Raw genomic sequence first — 24,360 nt, forward strand, 5'->3', positions numbered from 1 at the left:
CTGTGCTCTGTCTGGGCCTCTCAAGGGTGCATTGCACTTGGTGATGGGGAAAATGTGTCTGTATGTGATGCTATTTGTGAAAGCAGAGCCTCAGCATCTGGTGGCTCCCTGTGGGTGTGCTGTGTCTTTGGGTCTCTGCTAAGCATGCTCAGCTCCAGAGACATTGCTCATCCCACAGGCTGTGGTCTCTGATGAGGCTGGGCAGGCAGCGGGGCAGGAGAGGGGCTGCAGAGCTGTGGATGTGTCAGGTCCAGGCTGCAAGGGAGCCTGAGAGCGCAGCCGGCTGCGGGGCTCTCACGCTCGGTGGGTGAAGCTTGAACGGTCTCCAGGGAGTCTCATGTGGTGGGTTTTGAGCTCAGCTTTCTGCTGCAGTATTGCTTCAAGCAGGCCTGTACTCCTGGCTCCAGGGCGGCTCAAAGAGCAGCCAGAGGACATTGTTCTCAAGGGAAGATCAGGGTCAAACTGAAGCCACCTCCAACACGATGCTCAGCAGGGAATTCCTGGATCCTGGATTTGATTTCATATTTGTTTCTGCCTTACCCTGCCCCACCATCCTCTCCTTTGCCTGTTCTCTTGGTGGTCTGCATGTTTTTCACTTCAGCTCCCATTAACACAAGCCAGGTCTTCCCAGGGTGGGCCATGGTCCAGAGAAGAGGTTGGAGAAGCAGATGGGTGTAATTAGAGATTCAGGGTCCAGGAAAGATTTACTTTTCATTCAAATTAAGTAATAGTGTCCCATAGTAAAAATTCTCTCCTCAAGACATTATACAAACAGTCTTGAGAGGTCAGAGGGAGAATGGGAGCCATGCAGAAGATGCTGAGACTTGTCTACCTGCAGATGGTGTGAATGACTCTGCACAATCCCAGAGGAGAACATCTAGGGTAGCAGGATGCAAAGACGGGGGGCTGCCACATAGCACGTGGTCCATGGGTTTTAGTACTGTTTGCAGCTGGTCCTGCTGCTCTTCTGCTGGCCAGTTCTGTCCTACACCTGGGAGCCACAAGTAGGGATGTTCCTTATTTCAGCTGTGTCCATGCCAGAACACTGTGTGGATGCTGCCTAGTGAGCCACAAAGTTGAGCCTGGGCACTGCAGCAGGAAACAGGCAGCTTGCTGCCACTTTAGAGACTCTGCAGCTGGTATGATGCTCCCTGCAATGGCAGGCCACACAGACTCTGCACTGGAAATAAGATTTTTTTTTCCCACTTCATGAGATTTTCCTTCATACTAATCGATACCTAATCAAGTATACAAGGAAAAGACAATCTTGCCCTTGCTGGTGCAGGAGGATTACCCAAAAAAGGAAGGCTTTCTGCTTCCTGGTGCTGAACAGGTATGTTCATGCTTGACTGCAGAAGATGCTTTTTTTTAACCACACCTCTAACTTCAGTGTGTCCTTTAGCCTTGGCTCTATCTACAAGCAATGCAGGGCTGTTTCTGCAGGTCCCAGTTCCCCTTTAGCTCACCTGCCTTCAGCTACTGCAGGAGCACAGGTCTGTTCCATCGTGTACAGGGCTCTCAGGCCCTCTGCTCCGTGGCAGTCACCAGGGAAGTGGCAGCACAGGACCCATCCCACAGCAGCCAGCCCCAGATGTCCAGCCATGGCTCTCGCACTACCCGATGCAGAGTCCTTGAGTGCCTGTGCAGGGCTCACTGTGGGCACTGCAGTTCACACCTCTCCTGTGTTCTTGAAACCACTTTGTCCCTCCCTGTGCTGCTGCTGAGGAAGGGTCTGGACTGTTCATAAGCTCATTTGGAACAGCCTCACTGAATCTTCCCTCTTCCCAGGTTTCGAAAGAGTGTCAGCTCATGTCCCTCTATGGAGAGAGCTGCCATGGCAGCACTGGAGTCCCCACACTCCTCCATCTCCATGCCCCCCCCAGCAGAAATATGGCTGATCACAGTCCTCCAACTCAGCACACACCATGGCTCCTCAGGTCATCATGGGAACAAGCCCACAACTGCTTATCCTCTCAGACCGAGTGAAATCAGTTCAGTATGGCCATCAACAATCTCTCCTCTGTCCCTATCCCCTGGCTACAAACTGGTTCACAAAGTATAAGCAATGCCATCTGTTCCAGGAAAAGTTCAGTATGTTTGTGACAAGACATGAACACAATGCCAGCCAAGTGTCTGCAGTAATTGCTCCATGGTTATATATAACTCCGAGAAACGCCCATTTGAGGCCCACGCTGAATTTTTACCCCTACTGGGCTCCAGCCCTCAGACCCCAGGCATGGATCTGTTTTCAGCTGCTGAAGGGAAACTCCAGCTTTATCAGGAAAATTGACCTTGGTCAATTGTCCCACTTGTTTGTTGCTTTCTTTTTTTTTTTTTTTTTTTTTCCCCTCAAGATAGGGTGTAGTGCTGAGAACACACAAAGCCCAGTGTCCCAGTATGGGACAAATCAGTTCAGGCATGTCACCTCAGAGCCACAGTCTCCAAAATTACCAGATATTCTCCAGCTCCTCTCATGGAGTTATTCACCTGGCCTGTCCAGGGCTCTTCCTCAATCCCACATACACAAGGCAGAGCATTAAATCCCAGCTTCCTAGAACAGCTGGACGCCTCTCACAGCCACTGCTAAGTGCAGCCTTGCCTTCTCCCATGGCTGTTTCTCAGCATCCCCCAAAAAGAACTGCCAGATTCAGGAACCAGATCTACAACCCTAGCAGCCCCAGAGGAGGTGGGAACAGACAACATCATAGAACTACAAGGAGAGTTAGGAAGGCCGGTTTCTCTAAAGAGCTTACGAGGAAGCTATCAGGTAACAAAAATGTTTCTCTACCTTTCTTCTGCCTGCAAGACCACAGCAAAGGTTATCACCATCTCCTCAGAGATGTCTTCAGCTTCTTTTTCAATTAATTAGATTAATTCACACTCGGTGAATGTGGCAGACTTCTAGTCAGCCATGCTAATTTGCAAATGTACTGCAGCCAAGGTGGCCTTGGTGGGCTCTCCTTGCCTGGTTCTCCAACACTTAGCATGCAAAAGCAGCCTAGGCAGAGCCATGAACCTTACCTGCAGGTGATGGTCAGCGTATCCTTGGCGTCGATGACGTGTTCCTCCTCGGTGATGCTTAGAGTAGGAGGTGTCATAGAATAGCTGCTCACCAGGTCTGTGGAGAGAAAGGAGAGAGGGGATGATGCAGACATCTGCTGGTGTGGAGACACCACTGGGCAGTAGCTAGCTTGGCATCCTAAGCCTGAAGAGGGGCAAAGCCTCTTGAAGGAAACATCTTGCAGGAGTCTGCTCTTCAGCAACAGCTCAAGGGCTGGGGCCAGAAAGCCCTGGGCTCAGACAGACAGACCAGCAGTGGTGAGGGAGGGAAATAAAATGGAAAACCAGAAATCAGGGAATCCAGGTGTGGCCATTCCTCACCAGGAGACTGAGCTCACCTGGACAGCTGCTCAGAAGTTATCTGATGACTGGAGGGAGTCTGGTGGGAGATTTTTTTTATACCCATGTAGTTTGCTGTAATCAGAGGACAAAAAATCCATCTGCCCAGATACCACAAATGCAAAATGCTTGCGCTTGTACAGAGCAGCTCTCAGGAGGCAGCAGCATTCACTGAATGTCCTTCTCCTGCTGAGCACTCTGGGGTACAGGCAGTCACCCAAACAGGACCAAACCTCTAGGGACTACAGCAGCCCCCTTCCCTGCACCACAGCCGAGCAGGCATTCCAGAAGTTAAATTACCCAGGCTCAAGGACGGGCAGTTAAACACATCATCACACAACTCTTCTCCCAGCTTTTGTCTGGGAGAGTCCCACTTCTTGTGTGCTTACATCTCTGGCATGCCAGACACGCACCCCAAGTGAGCTCCTCATGGACAAAACATCTCGAAGTACCGGTTACCCTCAGAGATGTACCCGTTGTTTTTCATTAGCACGGTGCTGCTGACTGTCATTACTTTGTGATCTTTATCTGAAACCTCCAGCTTCTGGAGACGTGAGATAATTCAAAAGAAAAGTCTCAGTGACTGCAAAAATAGGCAAGCCAACCAAACAGAAATAGAAGAAGAAAAAAAAAAAGTTGTGAAATGTGAAGCTGTGACTCAGGTAAATGATAAATGCTAAGGAGGAAAAGAATGCAAAAACATGTTGCAAGCCAATTTTCTACAGAAATGTGAGCTTTTTGCAACTGTGTTAAGCGTGTGTTTCTCTCCTTCCCTTGTAACATTTAAACCCATTTATCAAAGACATCTGGCAAAGAGAGAAAGGTCTCGAGGACACGGTGTTTCCCTGAGTTTCACAGGGAGCAGGAGCACCATAGGATGACTCTCCTCCAAAACTGTGGCCTGAGGAGTATGGCCCTTGGAAGCCCCTTGCTAGAGCCACAGGATGAATGTTGGGACGCCCCTAAACCTGCCCTGGGAGACACCAAACATCCACCAGCTCCTCTCAGGTGTGTCACGAGGAGCCAGAGCAGCGGGGACGCTGGAGGGCCCAGGGTCCACCACCAGCAGGAGAGGCCGCCGGGGGGGACGCGGCGGTCGGAGGGACGTGCCGAGCGGCACCGCCAGGCCGGGGCTGCGGGCCTTGTTCTCCCCGATTGTTCTCCACTTCCTTCCCGCCTGCGCGTGGCTCCGAGGTGGCCGTCCCCGGCGGCTGCCCCCATGGCAACGGGGAGGCACCGGCCTCCTGCCCCCGCCATCTCCTGCCTCCTCTTCCCTCACCCGCGTGAGGCGGCGTCAGCCCTGGGACAGCCCCGCTCCACCTCTGCCACTGCGGGGGTCCCACTCCCCGTGGCCTGTCCTACAGACACCCCTCTCTCCACAACAACACCACCACCATCTTTCCTCATTCAACACGCGGGTCGGTGTCACCAGGGCCCCCTGGGACTGGGCGGCGAACGGGCCCCTCGTGGGGTCACCCTGCCTTCTGCCTCCCACCTCGGGGAGGGGACATCGGAATTCACGCACAAAAACGTGCCCTGGGGCTGTGAAAACAAAGCACATTTGTTTTTGTTTGTTTTTTTTTTTTGGTAAAATCCCTTCAAAATGTAACGAGGGTTATTAAAAAAAGAAAAATAATAAAATAAAGGGGGAGGGCGGGCAGGGAGGGATCTGACCGCTAAGCTGCGTTTCCTATTAATGCTGGACGTGCTTATCCCAGAGCAAACACTGCTCTCCAGGTGGCCACAGGCTGCCAGCCCATCGCCCCGGCAAGCAGACAGGGGTGTCTGCCACCCCATGGTGCTCAGCCCAAAGCGTGAATGATGCAGTCCACCAGAGGGGTGCCTGGGGACAGCAGATCCTCTCATCCTGCCGGTGTCCCAGGCAGTGAGCAGAAAGCTGATCCCCAAAACCCTGGCATGGCAATCCCCAGGGCTGGCTGTGCCAGGCACCCAAGGGGGTCTCAAAACCAGAGCCAACCCCTTTGCTTGAACCACTGAGTAAGTGGTCCAGGGTGGCAGGAGCCTCTCATTCAGTGCTGTGCACTGTGTCTGCCCCATCACTGGGCTTGGGGGCAGCAGGATGGCCACAGAAATAACCCCCTGCCTCCCTTCACATGCTGCTCGGTGACCTGTTAGCAAACAACGCTCAGGGGTGGAGGGGAAGAAAGAAAAAGTACGATCTGTGCAGGTTGAGGCTGTGGGATTCCTGCAGATGCATCCTGTCCGTGGCCCTCCATGAGTACAACAGGAAAAGGAACCCCTGCTCCCTCTGAAAGCTCCGCAGCACGGGGCTGGGGACGCTCCTGCTGCTGGCTGCCAGCACCAGGCCAGCCCTCATGGTCACCCAGCCTCCTCACCAACCCTGGACTGCCGGGAGCTTTGGGAACTTCCCATATCAGGCACTGGCTCACACTGGTCACCCACTGCTCACCCCAACACCCCACACTGGGGCTGACATCTTGGGATGCCAGTGCCCACGGCCACCTGTGGCATCCAGGACAGGCAAGGGGATGCATTCTTGGCCTGCAAAAACATCTTTGAGGCCATCAGCTTTCCCCCTGCAAAATTCTCCATCTCTCTCCATGCTTGCCAGATGGATCCACCCCATTGCTGCCCTTGCCCTTTCCCTCCCCGAGGGACCACGTGCCTTGCTATGGTTCTCCCCTGTGTCTCACCCTCCTCAGTACTGAACTTGGTGCTGGGTTTGGCCACTAAATCTCCACGAACTGATGCACAGATGGTTTGTGTCTCCGTCAAATCCCAGGGTGCGAGGGAGATGTCTCCAGAGCACGGAGTGTCTCCTCTCCTCCAAGTCCCTCCTTCCCCACCTCCAACCCCAGCGATGCTTTATCTCCTCAGCCCTCCGAGCAGCCCCTGCTCTCTTGTGCACACCAAATCGCACCCGTGTGCAGGGAGAGCATTAATGTAATTAAAAAGGCATGTGGCAGCCCCAGCGAGCTTTGTTTTTTCAAGATGGTTTCCAAGCAAGTTGGCAGCGGGATATTAAAATAAACAGAGGGGGATTGATGGGATGCGGGGAGAGGAAGCAGGATCCCACAGCCACTCACACCTTGTCTATTTTCAAAGAAGTGCGTTTCCCAGCAGTTTTCCTAGCCTTGATCTCGCAGCATGTGGCTCTGAAAGGGGCCAGGCTGCACTGAGGGTCTTCTTCTGAACGCCAGCAGCTCCTTCATTTTCTCCACTCCCCTCCTTTCTGCACCCTGAAATCACTGCTGCTTTCAGCATGGTGGGGCTGCCCATGGGTGTCCTGCATCCCAAGGTTCTCCATACCTGGTGGGGAAGCCACCAACAGCCTGGAAAGCACTACCCACCCCAGGGTGTCTGGCAAAGACTGAGCAGACTGCAGGTCCAGCCTCGTGCATGACCTTGAGCACACTGTGGGAAAGCTACACCACGGGCCTGGTTTTCCCTCGTGATGGCTGCAGATGGCTAAATCACTGCAGAGCAGCATCTGTGCCAGAGCCAGCACTGCCACCACGAGCGACAGCTTTGGAAACCTGTGCAAGGGCTGCCCATGTGTGAAGGTGGAGGTGCAGGCATAGTACAGCTTGGTATGGCACAACATGGCTCCTGCTCTCCATCTGCTTCCACTCGCAGGAAGCCCTGCACCGGATCCTGCCTCTGAGCCCCCCACACCACCTCAGCCCCTCTCTGCTTCCCCTTCCCTCCCTCCCTGCTGAGTCTGCCCTGCTGACTGATTAACAGGGTGCCTTTCCGGAGAGGGATTTTGTTCACACTCTGTCCTTCTCGCTGACTTCCTTCCCCGGGGCTGGACTGGATCACTCTGGCCACAGCCACCACATGTCCCCAGCTAACCGGCACAGCTCACGCTCCTGCCACTAAACTTACCGCTTCGGGGTTTTGTGACCAGAGCTGCAAAACAACGTGCACAGAGCAAAGCTGGTCCAGTGAGGATGTGTGCTCCTGCTTGTCTCCCTGCACACCCAGCCCAGTTCAGCCTGCCCACTCCCTTGCTGTATTGAGGCAAAAGACAGGCTGGAAGGGAAAAAAGGGTCCTTTCCCCCAGTAAAGCCACCCTGGCTCTGCTACCAGCCCCCAGAATACTTTGCTGTATTCAGGCAAAAACTACCAGTCAATGAGCATCCTGACAGAGCAAGGCAGGAACTTGAGATCCAGACACTTTCTACAAAAGGGATTTCTGGCAGACTCGTGTCAATAACTGAATCCCCAGAGCAAGACTCCAGGATGGAGCCACTGAATATACCCGTATCCCAAGTCAGCAAAGCAAAGCACCACGAATGAGCCTCTTTGGCCTTGCTGTGCTCAGGCAGCTGCTCTGGCCTGTTCCTGGCTGGGGTTCAACAGCTCTCTGAACTCTCTGTGCTCAGCTCCCAGTGCTATCAGACACTCTCATCTTGTGCCTCATCTTGGAAAGCACCTCCTGTTTCCCTTGAGTTTTATTGCGGCCTGAAGCCTTGTCTGCCCTGAGCTGCCCCTGGAGACTGGAAAGCCAATGGTGGGCTCTTCCCTTGCCAGCAGGGCAAGGCATGCACTTAGGCAACCACACACCATAGTTACTACGTGTTCAAAGACTGCTCCAGGAGAGCCAACAATAAAATTCCAGTATCTCACTGGCAACTGGGGAATCAGGGACTGAAAACCCCTTTTTGATGCAGAAGAACGACAGTAACCAACACTGGGGAAGAGGAAGGAGAAACCTTGCTCTGCCATTTCTGCAGACCTTTCCTCCAGCTTTCCAGCTGGTCTTGTCCAAATTATCCGCATTTTATGGTGAAACTCCATGTGCAGCATTTCCCCTTGCCCTGCAGGAACTAACCCTGACACTGCAGGAGCCATCTTCCCCCTCTGCTCCACTCAACTCTTCCCCACCTGCCCCATGCTGGTCCGACCAACTGCCCTGGTGCTTGACACTGGGGGACCAGCAGATGCTTGCAGACACACAGCGAGTCCATGTGCCAGAGGCAGAGCAGGGCCAACTTCCCACCTACAGGGCTGAATTTCCCCCATGGAGCGACTCCTCCTCACGCACAAGGCAAGCACCCAGCTGTGGGTTGGAGTGGCTCAAGGTGTCACATCGCACAAGGAGCAGGCAGCTGGCAGAGCAGCAGGGGGAATTTGAGCACAGGGCTGTCAGCTCCTCCTCTTCCTCCTCCCAGTGCTCGCCAGCACGGAGGAAGGCTTGTTTGGCAGAGAGGTGAGATCTCGCACGAGGCTGAGAAATGAGCGGCAGGCTCTGGCCAACCTGGGGATGAAACACCAGGTGTTTTGTCTCCAGCCTGAGAGCAGGCAGGATGAGCCCCAATCACAGCAGGAATTCACACCAAAATGCAGCAGGTTCTGCTCAGCAGCCCACACAGAGGGGAAAGCGGAGAGCTGGTGTGCTAAAGAGGGCAAGATGGACGCAGGGTGAAGCAATGAGTAAATTAGAAATGATAACAATGGAAAAGCCTCCCAAACTATGCATTTCACCAAGGACAAAGGAAGCAGGTCTCTTCTTTTATGAGGTTCCTTTGTGGCTGACCATGACTTCAGACATGTCCCTGATGGGGTTAAACACAGGGGCTGTGCTCCTCTGGGCATGATCAGCCTCTCTGTGTCCTGTGTTGTGCTACAGCAGCATCGTTGTCCCAGCCATGCACCTCCACACACCAACAGCTTGTTCAGGTCCAAAGCAACACCCTTCCTCCCTCTCACACTGGGCAATGCTGATAGTGACACAACACTCCCCTCTCTGGAGATTTTCATCCACAGATCTCAAAGCTCTGAACTGTTACCAAATCAGTGTGGTATTCCTTCACCATTTTGTAAGGATATTCCCAAAGCATCAGATGCTCCTTAGCTCCCACTGGGGCAGGCTGTCCTCCTTCAGAGGGCAAAAGGGACTAATAATTACAGCAACTCCATCAACACTCACAAACACAGATGTGATCATCACTATTGGGTGTCTGATCCCTCCTGTCCAACACCAAAAGCACAGCAAGACATTAACTTTGCCCTGAGACTCCTATGGGTAAGTCAGAAGCTCCCTGAGCTCAGACCACTATGAGGGCTGAGGAAGGGGCCACCAGAGCTGGCAGAAATGCTTTTTTCTTGGCACCGGCCTCAGAGATACCCTAAGCAGCATGGGTCTGCAGCCATACCAGGTGAGGAGGAAGGATGCATGTCCAAATAGACAGGGCATTTAGGGAAGGCAAAAAAATCAAGCCTTTCCTCCAGCTCAGCACTCACAGCCAGAGGAGACCCCAGCCAGAGCATCCCCCTGCCTGCTAGCCAAGCAGGGAGTGGGATGGGGTGGACACAGACATGAGCAGTGCATCCTACATCAGCAGCATGGTCCTGACAAGTGCAAGAAGCCACAGCCTGACCAGCAGCATCACAAGGCCAGGCCTTCTGCTCTGCTTCCCCAGCCCCTGGCACCACCATCATGCAGCCAAGTCCTGTGGGTCTGGCCAAACAGCCCCATGGCCTCAGTCCAACAGGCTGCTCTGGCCTCAGTGCATGCACCCCATGGGTCTGTTTAGCCTTTCAGTGCTCATAAACTTTAACTAACTGGTTCTTTCCTGGCAAAGCACAAAAATCTCATAAGCATCTGCACTGATGGGGAATGAGACAAAGAAAAAAGTAATGAGCCCTCTGGGCTTCTTCAGCTTTTGGACTTCCAAGCCAGCAGCAGGGACACAAATAGAAGTGTTTGAAAGCAGGAGCCCCTTTTGAGAGAGCTGGGATGTCCTGAGAAGCAAAGTGACCCTTGTGTCCTTCGGTTCTGATCCCTTGGTGCCTCCAGGCAGGGATTTAAAGCAGGGTATCTGTCTGACAAGCCAACTGCCTCAAGGCAGCAGAGCACGGCTACACCCAACATCCCCCTCATGCTGCCACCTGCTTTTGGGTCTCTGACTCTGGTCTGCACTGGGTACAGCCATCCATGCCCTGGGGACCACCACGTCATCCCAAAGAGGGGTCGAGGAACGCCTGTCTGGGAGTGTTTATCTGTCTGCCTTTCTCCCTCTGCAGGAAGCACTATCTCACCATCGCCCTGCCTTGCTCTAGCCCTGTTTCCTGCTCCATCCTGCCAGGTTTACCCTGCTTTTTCCTCCTCCCCTCCCCCTGCCCCACGGCTGTCAGGCCATGTTTGCATTTCTGTCTCCTGCTGTCTTTCCTCTCCCCACACCGCCCCCCCCCCGTGCTCGCTCCCTTCTCCATCCTCCCCGAGAGGCTGCATCCCGAGCCAAAGTTAGCCTCTGTCAGGTAGCCACATGTCCGGCCCGGGCCAGCGGGTCAGCCGGGGCCACCCTGCAGACCTCCTCCAGGATCTCTGCTGTCAGCAGCCTCCCCCTGCCCCGGGGGAGCCGGCTGTTTGCTGCTCTCTCAGGGGCGAGGGATGCTCCTGCACATCAGAGAGCTGGTTTCCCCTCGGCGGCCGCCAGCCCTCCCCTTCTGCTGCTGCTTTGTTTGGTCCCTCATTCCCTCAGTTGCTCCGGGTTTGTTGGCTGCCTGCTCCTGCCTGGAGAATCCTTTTCCTGCCTTTGAGTTGAGGATGCTCAAGCCATCTGTGCGTTTTATTTCCTTCTAGAAACTAACAAGCTGAGGATTGCTTCCTCTCCCTGACATTTCAGAGGGCAGCTCCGGCTCAGCGGGATGTGGTGGGAGGGGAGGGGACCCCAGCGCCTTCAGACAGGAACAGGACCTATTCTGTCCACAGGATTCACTCCCCAAGGGGCAGAAAGGCTCAGACCTGCCAAAATGCCTATGGCAGCTCCCACTGCCACCATCGTGGCTCTGCAGAAGTCCAGGACAAGCTGCCCTGCTTAGCATACACAGCCACCCCTCCTTCAGTGGCCCCTATTAACTGCATGGCTAAATCCCTGCAAAACTCAATTAAAATTATCCTCCCACATCTTACAGAATGTCAGGTTGCTTCTTTTCCTGTTTTAATTTACTTCTTTCAAAAATCTTGCCCTGCTCACATTCTCTGCCCCTGCAGGGTGTGATTAATGTGGCATAGGAAGAGCAGAGGCATCAGGTGGCTTTAGGGGACCAGTAACAGAAATGAGCATCATTCATTATGTCTCTAACCTGAAGGAACGTCATGAATGGTCCAGAGCTCAAGTGAAATGAGTGTCAGTCCAAATCTGGTATCCAGCAGACAGGCACTGCCAGCACAAATGAATGGCCATGATGGGCTGGGGACATCCTCACATGGGCCCTGGGGGTCTGGGACCTCTGGGCAGGTGGCTCTGGAAAAGCTGGTACTGCTGCTACCTTCAGTTAACCTGTTTGGGACTGCTCAGGAGCTGCCCGACCACTGCAGGATCGAGTTTAATTTCACCCCATGTCTATTCAGGTATAACCCCAGGGACTTTCCTGGGCTGAAGTACAGCAGTGGGTACAAACTGACAGGACACTAAAGAGAAGAAATGAGAGCCTACATAATGAGACAAGGTAACCCACAGAAAGGAACTGTTATTCACTGCTTCTCATGCTGTACCTGATGGAGTTGAGGCAGATGAGAAAGTCCTTTTTCATGCAACTCAGCTAAACTGTAGATTTTGCCACTGTGGGAGACCCACAGAGAGATTCCCAAAGAGGAAGACAAGCTCCTGGAGGACAAGTCACCACCAACTCTTACACACAGTGATCCAGGTGAAACATCCAGTTGCTAAACTGCCTATTGCCAAAACAGAGTGGGTGCACCAGGGCAGGAACCCCCTGCCCATGCCAGGTCATTGTCCCCTTCCCAGGAGCCCAAGCTGCCCACGCCAAGGCTGGTGACAGCCCAGGCAGAGCCAGAACCAGCCCCAGTGCCTGGGCAGCGGCTTCTACCCACAGCACCAGGGCTCTGCTGCACAGACAGAGTAAGGGAAACACTTGAGAAGCAGTGAGAGGAGACCAGTGGGACATCATTAACTGCAGCTCCACCATGAGCTGTTCCCAGAGGCCATGCTCAGGTGAAGCTCTTGTCAAAACGAGCCAAGAATGTGCCAGTGGGTGAAGATGGAGTTCAAGCAAAGCGAGACCTCAGCATCCAGCTCTGGCTGGGAGACGAGGAGGCCAAGGCTGCTGGCTGGGAAGTCAAAGAGAGCCCAAGGGTCAGCTCTGAGCACAGAGAGAAAAGGGCAGCGACATTTGGAAAGAAGAAAAATCAAATTCCAGGTTTCCTTGATGTGTGTGGGCTTAATTGCTGGCCTTGCTCCCTGCCCTAAACTTGGGAAGTTTAGCACTTCTAAAGACTGTTGGCTTATGGACAGGACGAGCAGGACACAGAAGAAATCCCCCTGTCCCACTCGGGAAGTTTCCCCTGTGCAAGCAAAGCCTGCAGACCTTGTCTGTCTCCTGCCCAGGCTGCTGTAGCCAGGCTGACCATGCTGGGCTTTGTCAGGGGTCTGCAAGCCATGCAGCTGGACTGAGGGGCACTGTGCCAAGCAGAAAAGACCTGCTCCTCCATCTTTGTGACCCTGGAGTTTACATCCAGATGTTTGCTACTTAGCTGTGAACTGAAATCAACTCAGAGCCCTCAAACCAAACAGCTGCCCTGGAGCTGGTAGTGCCTGTTCTCCACAGCACAACCCATCCTCAAGTTGATCTCCAGCTGCTGTGAGGGAAGCTGATGAACACGCTAAGTGGGAAAAACAGTTTTGCAATTAGATTATCTTGGCCTTGGAAAACCTGGCTTCAATTCCCCATCTGCTCCAAGCTCCCTGTGAGCCCATCACGCAGCCTCTTTGTATCTCCATCCCTGCCTGAGCCACAGAGGGTAGGGCAGCAACAACTGGGCTGCCTTGGCTTGAAAAAAAATGCACTCAAAGAAGAAAGGAGGAATCCTTATTCCTTCTAATGAAAGATAACAGGGAACAGAGAAAATGGATTTATCCCAGAGCCAACACAACATGAAAAAAGCTACATTAAATGAGGATGGTTCCAGAAAGTAGGAAGCACAAGCAGAGTGCAGGAGGAATTTAAACTTCCTGATCATCAAAGCAGGGTTTTCAAGCTTTCAATATAATCTAGAAGTAATAATAATAAAAAGGCAAAGGAAAGAGCAGTCGTGGGCACAAGAGAGAGCTGCTGCCTGGGGAGCAGGAGAGCAGGGACCCTCCTCCAGGACGCAGCTTCTCGCACGCACACCTTGCACGTGCGCGTCTGCACGACCCCTTCTGCTGCCCCCGACGGGTGGGCACCAGGGGAGCCAGGAAGATCACAGGCACACGCTCTTCAAAGGAGAATTAGTCATTAGAGGTAGCAGCAGAGGAAGGAAACCTCAGGTACGAGGTCAGACGTGCATGAGCAGCCGGGGCTGTGGAAGAGCTCGGAGCGCTCGCTGCAGATCTAAGAGCCCTCCCGGTGTCTGCAAGAGCAGGACAGGAGGTGCAGCTCCCTGGGGTAAATGCATCTACAGCAACGTAGGAGATAAGAAATGTCAACCCTCCTGGAAAACACTGCGCAGCCTGGCTTTCTGCCATCCTTGAAAGCAGCTGGTGCTGGCCAAACCTGGAGTCTTCCCCAATGCAGTTAATAAAATTCTTACTCCGCTCTCTGCAAGATCCCCAAGAGGGACAGGCTCTATAATGTGCATCAAAGCTCCACCCCCACGTAGGGCTTGGTTGGGTTGCTCCTCACCCCTGGGTCAGTGATCCCATTGGCTCCCTGCTGGGCAAAGGGACTTGAAGATGGAGCAACTTGGGGCACTGGGAGGAAAACTGGCCCCATGGGGCTGCCTGGGGCATCAATGGCAAGTTACAAATACACACGCTCTTGGTTTCTCTTGGCACAGAGCTGTGACCACAAGCCAGGACCTGCTGCAGCAGGAGATGATAATTATCATCTCCAAGAGCCAAAGTGTATCAGGGCATCTGCGTCACTTGAGACTAGCTGGCTGTTTAACATCTGCACAGATTTCTCTCTCCACCTCCACACAACACCCCTCACACAGCTATGAAACTCATTTATTTCCCGTCCAAGAAAGGCTGAGTTGGAAATGTCACACTTTGTATATCACGGCAGAATTCCTAGGATGGAACACCCAGCCTGAACAACAGCATCAGACTCCGGTGCTACGGGAAGGCCAGCAGGCTAAAACACTTTGTGCTGCTTTTTATAAATAGCTTACGAGAACGTTACCAAGTTTCATAATCACCCAGTCACTCTCTTGTTAATACTCAAGAGGCTGACTGTTGTTTTCCCATTCCAAGGTGCTTCCCTTGCCACGCAGCTCAGCGGGGAGAGCACGCAAGCAGACGCAACGGGAAGGAAGCATTTACACATGCTAATGACTTCCACCAAAGGAGCACAAGGACCAACGGGGAAATTGTGCTGAAGAGACAACACACCATTTCCTCGGCTGTCCCTGTTTGGTCCCCACAAGGTACCTGGTGCTCAGAGCCACGGGGCGAGGCTGGGGATGGCCTTCCCAGGCCCCAGGGGAAAGCCAAGGCGTGAATGAAGGGCAGACACGTAGGCTTGGACCACAAAGGCAGGAGAAGCCATTTGGCAGTGGGGCCATTCTGGCACCATGTTGGACCCAGGGGTCGAGCACAGACACAGGCCCTTTGCCATTCCCAACAGCATGGGGGTGGGGGCCAGAGCCCTTCCAGGTGCTGCTCAGGCCATTTCACCACACACTTCTCCACACCAGCACAGGTTTCCTAAGTGCACATGGGGCCCTGTTTATTTTTCTTTTTCGCTTTTTCTTTTTTTTTCTTAAATCTATTATTGTATTAAGAAGTGTTTTCTTTTGGCAAAGGTTACTGGGGGGCCAACGCCGTGCGGAGCCTCCTGCCTTCCATCATCACTTTAACCTCTGAGCAGGAGCTCAGCCCAGCCAGCACCACTTATCTCCAACAAAGGCAGGCTTGCATTTCCACCACCATATCAAAGATAGATCCTGATGCTCCCCCTCTCCCCCAGTGCATTCTTTGAAATGCCACCCAGGCCTTGTTATTGCCGGGAGGCTGGAGAGCCAGGGATTAACTGCCTCAGGCTGCATTAGGCTTTATTTGCGTAAGCAGCCAAGGGTGAGGAGCAGCCATAAATATTGTGAAATGCTGAGTGTTGTGGAGGGGCAACACTGGGCAACACAGGCACCATGGCAGCAGGCATCTCATCTTGGCCTGGGTGCAATTCTGGTGTGACCAATGTCATTGGATAGATTCCTGCCTCCCTATCCCACAGGAGGTGTGGGGATATCAAAACCCATCCTCAAGTGTTCAAACCACGGACATCAGGCTACCACCCATGCCTTCTGATTGCTTCTGTTAGTCCTTGTAGCACACGAGCAAGCAAGTGTGGTGGATCTACCTGACCAAATGGGAAAATCCCACCACAGCACCAGCACCCAAGGGGGCACATGCTGGGTCTGAGCCTGTCTGCCCAGAACAAGGCTGACCAGGGTACACTGTGGGTCCCCTTCACTTGTGCAGGGAGACATCATGGCACAGGGAGGAGATGAAGAGCACGATACACCCTAATCCCAACCCAGTCTTGGTGGTACTGCCAGACCCAGAACTTACAGACAGCAGCCAAAGACCTGCTAAATCTGATAAATCTGGCAACAACCAACAAACCAAATGTGGAGCCATCAGGCCCAGATGCACGCCACGGTGCCTAAACTGCTCACAAAGGACATGGCTGAGTAACCCCATTTGCAGGCAAGGTGGTTGCTCCCCCCATGTTTCATCCCAGCACAAGGGCCCTGAACTGCCAGCCCAGCAGTGTGGGGAGTTTCTGGGGTGAATGGGTGCATCTCCCATGGGAGCACCCTGCACCACAGCTAGCTGCCACACCTTAGGGACATACCACTAAACTTCTGCCCTTTGCTTCCCGAGGGCCAAGCATGGCAGCATGGTGAAGGGATGATGGCCACTTGGACCAAATTATGCCTCACTAGGGACCCTGCGAGGGCTGGACAACCCACCACATGAGTGATGGACTTCTGTGGGTGCTGGATGCCATCACCTCAGGTGGGTGGGATTTTGCTGGCTGCCATCAGCCTCAGTTGGCACTTCCAAATCCAAGTATAAACCACAATTTGTGCCCAACCTTCTTGCCTTAGTAAATATCAGGATTTACTGTAGTCACTGGAAACTATTGACCCTCACTTTTGTCAGAACTTATTTTTTTAGGTCGCTACATTCAACATCCATCTCTGCAGATGCCATTAGTTCAGAAATGGGGAAAACAAATCAGAGGAAGAGCCAAGCCTGGAGCCAATGTGGGACCTTCCCTACGCAGGGAAACTGATGGAGCATTTTCCAGGCTCTGCTACACAGCCCTGTGCTTTCTGTAAGATTTTTGGGGGAACACCTGAAACTAGCAAACCTTTCACAGAATTCCCTGCCACACAAAGAGCCCACATACCTCTGTAAGCTGATGGAGGACCACAAAACCCTCCGTGGCTCTCCTGGGTCTCAAGAAGGTGCAGACAGAACTTAGCAAACCTGTGGAGCCACTTCCCAACTCAGGGCACCTGCCTGGGCCCCATGGGATCTGTTGAGCCCAGCCAGTGGCCAAAATGGTGACCCTGCTATGGGATGGGTGCTTTGTGCCCCCAGAGAGGAAGGGGACAGTGACCCAGGTGGGAGGTCTGGCTGCCATGGGTGCTGCTCCCTGCCTAACACAGGCCTCTCAGGAAAGCCATCATGAGCTTGCAAATTCTTTATAAGCTTCCCACGTGACACAATTACCCAGGGGCCAGATCCTGAAGCTCTTTCTTCTCTCTTTACTCCAACCAGTCTCCACTGAAGTCATTGAGGCATTGGCCTAAATACAACTGACAGACTTCACAATTTGGCCCAGTAATAAAAACTTCCTTCCTTTGTCTACTGCTCACACCACATGATCCCACCACCTCCCGGCCACGTCTCCCGAGGCTGGGGCTACCAGTTGTTTTGATTCATGCTGCCCTTTCATTTTACCCTGTGCTAGACCATTCCTGTCCTCCCGTGCAGCTCCAAGTTGCTGAGATGGAAGGAGCCAGGGTGGCTGGAAAGGAAGAGGGTGGATTGTAGAGAGAAACACAACCCAGCAGAGGGGCAGCGCCAGTCCTGGGGACACACGTGTGTGACACCACGTGGGCTGGGACCAGCCTGAGCAGTCACCTTCCCAAAGGCAATTCCTTCAACACCTCTTTGGGGATGGGACCAAGTGCCTCCAAAAAAAGCCTTTTTCCTCCCCCTGTGAATGTAGAGCAAATGCTCCAGGCTGGACACTGAACTTTAATGTGATGGGGACCAGGCAAAAGGACTCCTGCCCAGGAAGGTACAGCAGGAAGTTAACTCATCTCACTGCAATGGTGAATATGCATCACACTAGAAAGCTACACCACAAGAAACACGTATGATTTAAAAATAAAATAACTTGCAATATGAGTTTTGCTGCTTTTTCTGCCTCAGAATAGCCAGGAGGACGCAAAGCCCTGTTATTCCCCATGGATACCTCATCCTCAGCATGGCCATCAAAAATGTGACCAGGGTTTGGAGCAGGAGCTCCTGCTTCCTTCCCATGTCTACCAGCCTTGCACACACCCGTGACACTGACAGAGCAATACACAAACAGAAATGGACCAATACAGCAATTCCCTTGATGACAGAAAGCAAAAACAAAGGAATCTGAACTTAGCTCAAGTGAGAAGCATTTGGTCCTGAGGTACCAGCAGAGTTTGATGACCTAAACCTCAATCTTGCAACAAAGAGATGCTCAGGTGGGTGACCTGGTCAGCGAGCAGATTGCTCAGAGAGCACAGAAACAACTCCTGCAGGTACCTGCTGAGAGCTTCAGTGTTGCAGGATGGTTTCTAATACTGCTCAGCTAAAACTGAAACAGGCAGACATGCACCTCAGAGCCTGAAGCTCTGACCACCCCAGGGAACATGAAACTCTCTGAGCAGCAGAGGACCAGTGATGTTGGGGCAGTAGAGTGGCTTCTGTGAGCCCCATGACACTCAGCCCAGCTGAGCCAGCTCACCAGGCCCTGCATCCCAACATGGAGCACAGCAACATGGATCTGCGCATCTCAGACTGAGTCCAACATCCACTCCAGCAGCCAGAGCTGCCTTGCTTAGGTCTTGTGCTTTAAAAACATACAGTCTCACTGTACATTCTGCCCTTTTTAAATACATTAATTGCCATGGAAACAATGCTCTTATTGGCATGGGAGCAGCCTGGTGGCCTCCACAGATGCAAGATAAAAATCAATGGATACATTGAAATACAGGCTGTATTTCAGGACCTTTTGTGGTTTTGGGGCTGGTCACCACAGGCACATATAAGAGAATGGCTCAGACACTAGCAAGATGCCATCTTCTATGGACAGAAAGCTGGGGACAATAAAACTTGCAGAAATGTCTTCTTCGTTGTGTTTACCTGCTCATTGAGAGGACCCTTGTACAGGATCCAGTCCCAGTAGTGACGTGTGTGCTCAACTCCTGGTGCTGGTCATCACCCCCAGCTCCTGCTGGTATGTCCTAGCCCTGGCTGCCCTTCACATCCTCATTGCCAGTGAGCAGAGCCTCACCTGGTCTCAGACCTTGGCTGGACAGCTTTGCTCCATGCCTTCCCTCCTCATCATTAGCCCTTTCTACCAGCTTAAGATGCCTCACCAAGAAGAAAGGGAAAAAAAAAAAATCCAACATAAGCATATGCCATCACTTTTTGGCCTTGAGAGTCTTTTAAAATAGCCCTGAGGGGGCTTGTACACAAACCAGCACAAAGGGAAGGGCTGAGAGTGCCCTTCCCTCCTACCCGCGGCCACCCCCAGAGACCCGGTGCAAAGGGCAGCCCCGTCTGCCTGGCTGCTCCCTCCTGGCAGGGAGAGCTGCCCCGCTCCCTGCCCCGCCACCCATCATGAAGGGGTCCCTGAGCTGTTATCAGGCAGTGACAGTTTCCGCCATTGGATTCCTCCTGTCCGTCAGGAAAGCTAAATAAGGAACGTCGTTCAGGCGGCTGCAGGAAGAGGGGAAATGCAGGGACATCCGGCCCAGCTGCCAATTTTTCCTTTCCCATGAACCACTGCTGACCTCCGCCAAGGGAGAACCTGGACACCCAGCCTGGCATCAACACCTCTTGTCTTCACTTAACCCTTGCCCAGGGGGGCTGCCCTGGCCCCCAGAGCCTGCCCAGGCAGGTGACCTGGCCGTGCTGTGCAGCGTGGCCCGGGTGGGATGGCACAGGGTGCCCGGACGCCGGCACTAGCACCAGGGACTGAGACAGGAGGACTCAAGCAACCGGCTGGCACTGGCCCAGCCAACCCGAGCTACCAGCTAGGAAAGGCTTAACCCCTCCACGCCTGGATGCAGGTGGGTGGCTACACCTCACATGGCAGCAATGCACCCCAAAAGCATCACTGAGATGTTCTGACTCGCTTCCCTCTTCGCATGCACTGAGGAATGAAAAATGGTTGAGCTTATTTCCCTCTAAGCCCTCTGCCAGTACACTGGGGCTTTCCAGGCTCTGCTGAGAGTTTTAACCAGCTGTGGACTGGCTACTGCAGGCAGATAGTATCTCATCTCCTCTGTCCCTCTGCTCACTTCAGGGCTCTGCCCATCAGTAATGGGGACCAGGAAGGTCTGCAAGTCACCCAACTCTTTCTCATAGTCCTTCCAGAGGTTCTTGCTGCCTTTCACTGCACAGACACAGAGCTTAGAGCAGCCAGGCAGACGGGGCTGCCCTTTGCACCGGGTCTTTGGGGGTGGCCGCGGGTAGGAGGGAAGGGCACTCTCAGCCCTTCCCTTTGTGCTGGTTTGTGTACAAGCTTATTACATGCTTAGAGAAGGGGTGATCACAGCACTCACTGGGAGTATCTCTTGCCTTTCCTCATCACCCTGTTTTTTACTTTTGTCCAGTTTGGAGCCTTCCCCTGACTGCCTCAACCAATCCTCCCTCATTAACAAATTACATCCGTCCCACAGCACCTCCAGGTTTAGCCCACAGAGCCTGTGCTGGAAATTCTTGCCCTGGAAGGAGAGGGCAGAAATGCAGCAAGAAAAACAATTCACACGTGGGAGAAGTTGTAAGGTGAAATACAAGTCACTGACTGAAACCTGTTTCTGCTACCTCAGCAGAGACACGACTCTAGGAGAGGCTCCCTGCTTAATATTCTCAGCTTATAAAACTTAGTGGGAGTTTGGCCACCAGCTGCCACAGGGCCAGGTTTTCAACCTCCTTCTGCTGAACTTGCACCTAGAGACAAAGTGATTTGCCCATGGCTGCTCAACAAAACGAGCTGGGCTCAAGGGCTCATGCCTCCTTGCCAACTTGACCACCAGCCATCGCCACTTCCACTCCTTTGTGTTAACAATGAGGCACCACAGATGGGCAATAACTCTGTGGGCCGAAAACATCAGAACTATTTTGACCAGAGAGAAAAAGCCCCCCTGGGACCCAGTTAACCCTCCCTTTTTAACAACATGAAACAAGAAACAAAGGTCTGGGATAGCCAGAGGCAATAAAATCCCTGGAATTAATTTAACCAGTCACTAGATGCCAGTGCAGCTGCAGCAGTATTTCTTCTCCTAATGAAGGACAAAAGATAGTTCCAGCTCTAGCCCAGGGCAAGGCTGAGCACTGGCCTCTCCAGCAGACGCTGGCATGCACCAGGCAATCATGGTCCCCCCCCATGGAGCACAGCTGGTGTGGGACCCTCTGGATACTGCGTTCTATCTCACCCAGGTGGAGATTTGCAGGAACCGCCAGGGGCAGGTCAAGGAGAAATGTGGTGCTGGGCACCCCTGCCTGACAGTCCAGGGTGGGAAAGGGGGCTTTCAGCTTGAACTAACCACCTGTGAACTTGTTTCCATGCAAACCCACGTATTTTGCCATGCCCAACTGTCTTTGGGCCCAGGAAAATGTTTCAACACCCACAAGGTCCCGTGGCAACAAGCTCTGCTGCTGCACGGCAGTGTGCAACAAACCCCCAGCCCCCTGCCGTGCTCCTCATCCTCCCACCACGGGAACCCACCAGGAATTGCCTTCTCCAGGCAAGCTGTGATTTGGCAGCCCTGTTGCAGTGCCCTGGGTCACCTTTCCCAGCGGAAGAGCTCTGTGGCATTTAGTCATTCCTCACACAGAAACCACAGCTGCTCCTCCACTGCAGCTCCCCACACTCCACAGGCAGCGCAGCCTGCAGGGTCTGGCCATCACAAGCCTTTCTGCTTCTCCCCACACCTACAGGACTCTTCCAGAGCCCTCACCATGCCAGGCTCATTGCAGCATTCCCCTGCCAATGGGTTTAAATACACAGCCCCTTCCCAAACTGGGGGTGGGGGAGCCCCCCACTTTGCTCCTATTGCTCGGGACTGTTTCAGTCCATCAGGCTGAATGCAAAGATGCCACATTCATTTGGAAACACCTCTGCTGCATCAGCTCAAGTGGCTGGGGAGAAGGTGAGTGAGATGGGTGGTGTCTCCAGGGCTCACATTGCTCCCCAAAGCTGCTGAGAGCTGGGCAGACCTGGAGACCCACCAAGAGCCCCCCTGCTCGGCAGCCACTCTGCAAAGCAACCTCCTGAGCACTGCAGATGCCCCGTATGGCACTGAAGAAACTGCTGCCTGGCCACGGTCCCCTCCGGCTGCCGTTCCCGTGGGATCCCACTCTCCCTTTCCCTCGCCAGGAACTGCCTCAGGACGCCGGGAACAGCCTGTTCCCTCCTGGCCCGCCAGGAGCACCTGCCCTTCCCACGCCTACCCTGGAAAACACCGCACCAATGAGGGGCCAAAAGACACCCCCGGGGACAGCAATCCCACGTGGAACATGCCCATGGGAGAGGGACAGTGGAGTGGGGTGGGACACGCCAGAGGAAGCCCCTTCCCACCTTGCCGGGGCCATTGTGCTGCCGGGGGAGTGTTCCCACACCAGATGTCAAAGTGAGCTCAGCAACAAACACCTTGGTGGCTGTTTGTGCAGGCATCGAGCCGTGGGCTTGCCTGCCTGAGCCAAGTCCCAGAGCAGCCCATTCATCCAAAATCATCCCTAAGCAGCCGGTGAGGCACAAGGGCCGTGGCTGCCCCCTCCTCAGCGGCCCCCGGGGACCACAAACTGCATCCCACCAATCACCCTCCTCCTCGGAGGGCCCCGGCTCTGCTTCATCACTGACAAGTGACCGGGTTAAGCCAGAGGGGGGTTTCTCGTGCACTCACGGGCTTTTGCATGAAAGGGTGTTGCTGAAACGGCCCGTGTTTACGACTTGCAATAAAGCAACTGCTTCCAATCCCAGCTGCAAAGGCGAATGCGGCTGCTGGCAGGGGGAGCGCGGGGCTGCCCGAGCACCCGGACGGGGAGGTCTGCGTGATCTTAGAGGAGGGCAGGCAGCAGCAGCCAATGTAATCAGCTCAGGTCCTACACAAGCACTGGCCTTCCCCTGCTGCAAAGGGCATACACTCTCGAAAGAGGCAAGCCAGAGTTCCCAGCGGGATTCCTTGGCTCTGGGTGGTCAGTGCTGCTCTGTGCCCAGAGCACAGCAGCTCAGGGAGCACACGCTCTCATCACTGCCCACAAAGGGTTACCCTCAGGTGCTGGGGCTGAACCTCTGCCTGCTCCCTGCATCCCATCACCTGAAAAGGGCAGCTCTGTAGAGCTGGGGTGTAGGCAGAGCCTGTGTGCTGTTACACACAGCATCCCATCCTAGCAGTGGCCCATTTAACCAGGTACCAGGGTGCAGGAACAAGCAGGATGCAGAGACAGAACAAACCTTTCATGATCCTGAGATGAGTATTTCACCCTTCCCTGGTGGAACAGTCTCACACCCCTATTTTTGCTTCCAAGGGGACCAAATATTTGCACCCAGGTGGGATTATGATTAATGAGTTAATTTTCAAGTCCTTTCAGCACTGACAAATTGGTCTCAGGTAGAATGGAAGAGAAAGAAGCCAATCCCCAGGGCACAACCCCCAGTTGAGCTCCACGTTGCCCTTGGTTGCTGCATGTGTTGGGCACAACTGAGCTTCAAAGCTGGGCACATCCCTGAGCTACCAAGGCCCACACATCAGGCAGCTGAGTGGCCAGGGCCTCCCAAGTACTGCTTCCCACACCTCTGGAAGGTGAAAGAACCTGAAAACAGCTACGTGATGATTTACAAATTGCTGACAAGAGAGCTTTGAGCAGCTGCAGCTCCTGCCATAATGCTACCTGCAGCAGGTCCCTTTCTGCCTCTTGAAGCTCCTCCTTGAGCTCTACCAGCCTGGTGGGTCCTCTGGCCCCGTGGCACCAGAGCTGTCAGCAGCATATTGGGCAGAGCAGGTTGATGGTGCCACTGAGGTGATGCTGTCCATACCACACCTCTGTGGCCAGACCTGCAGCCCTCCCATGAGCTCACTTCAACGATAGCAGCAAACGTCACCAGTGACAGTGACTCACTGAGCTAAGGCTACAGAAAATTCTATTTATGCTCCCAAAAATTCATTTCACCACATTGCAAGCTTCCAGCCCTGCTAACTTTCTGTCTCTCTTGCTCTGATTTGGGGTGAAAATGCTGAAAACCCGTGCAAGCAGGAGCTTCCCTAGGGAAAGCTGATGGAGCTAGTGCCCTGTGCCTACTTCCCTGGCTCTGCTCTGATCCATGGTCTCTGTTCTCTGGAAGGCCCTTGCAGCCCCATCCAGTTGACCCAAGCCATGGCCAGGGGGTTTGACTCGCTGCCCAGCAATCTTTTGCCCCACAGTCACAATGGCAAGGAAAAACATCTCACTGGGATCTGCCCCAGGTGACTTCCCAGGCAGAGCAGAACTGGCTGGGAGAGGCAGGCAGGGCAGCATCGCACGGACCCACCACCTCCTGCACCCTCCTCCCCAACACGCTGCCCCGAGCTCACAAATTAATGACTCTGCATGAGAAAATAAACAGAGCAGGGAGCTGGCCCCCAGGCCGCCTTCCCGGCCGGCCGCTTCCCCATGCAGAGGGAAATCCCTTCTGCAAGGGTCCGATGTGGTTTCTACCCGCTTGCAGCGAGCGCTCCCACGGTTGGCGCACGGCGTGGGG

At 53.7% G+C, this 24,360-nt stretch overlaps 1 protein-coding gene across 3 annotated transcripts in view; it reads right to left on the minus strand.

Moving 5' to 3' along the window:
* The window catches only part of FLT4 (fms related receptor tyrosine kinase 4), a 59,867-nt gene that overhangs the window by 34,915 nt on the left and 592 nt on the right, over window positions 1-24,360 (minus strand). For all 3 annotated transcript variants that reach the window (XM_051631422.1, XM_051631423.1, XM_051631421.1), the window contains exon 2: window positions 3,022-3,118. In XM_051631422.1, coding sequence (XP_051487382.1) covers window positions 3,022-3,118 — 97 coding nt within the window. The remainder of the gene's footprint in view (window positions 1-3,021; window positions 3,119-24,360) is intronic.

The sequence above is a fragment of the Apus apus genome, chromosome 13, assembly GCF_020740795.1.
Source record: "Apus apus isolate bApuApu2 chromosome 13, bApuApu2.pri.cur, whole genome shotgun sequence".
NCBI classification, from domain to species: Eukaryota; Metazoa; Chordata; class Aves; order Apodiformes; family Apodidae; genus Apus; species Apus apus.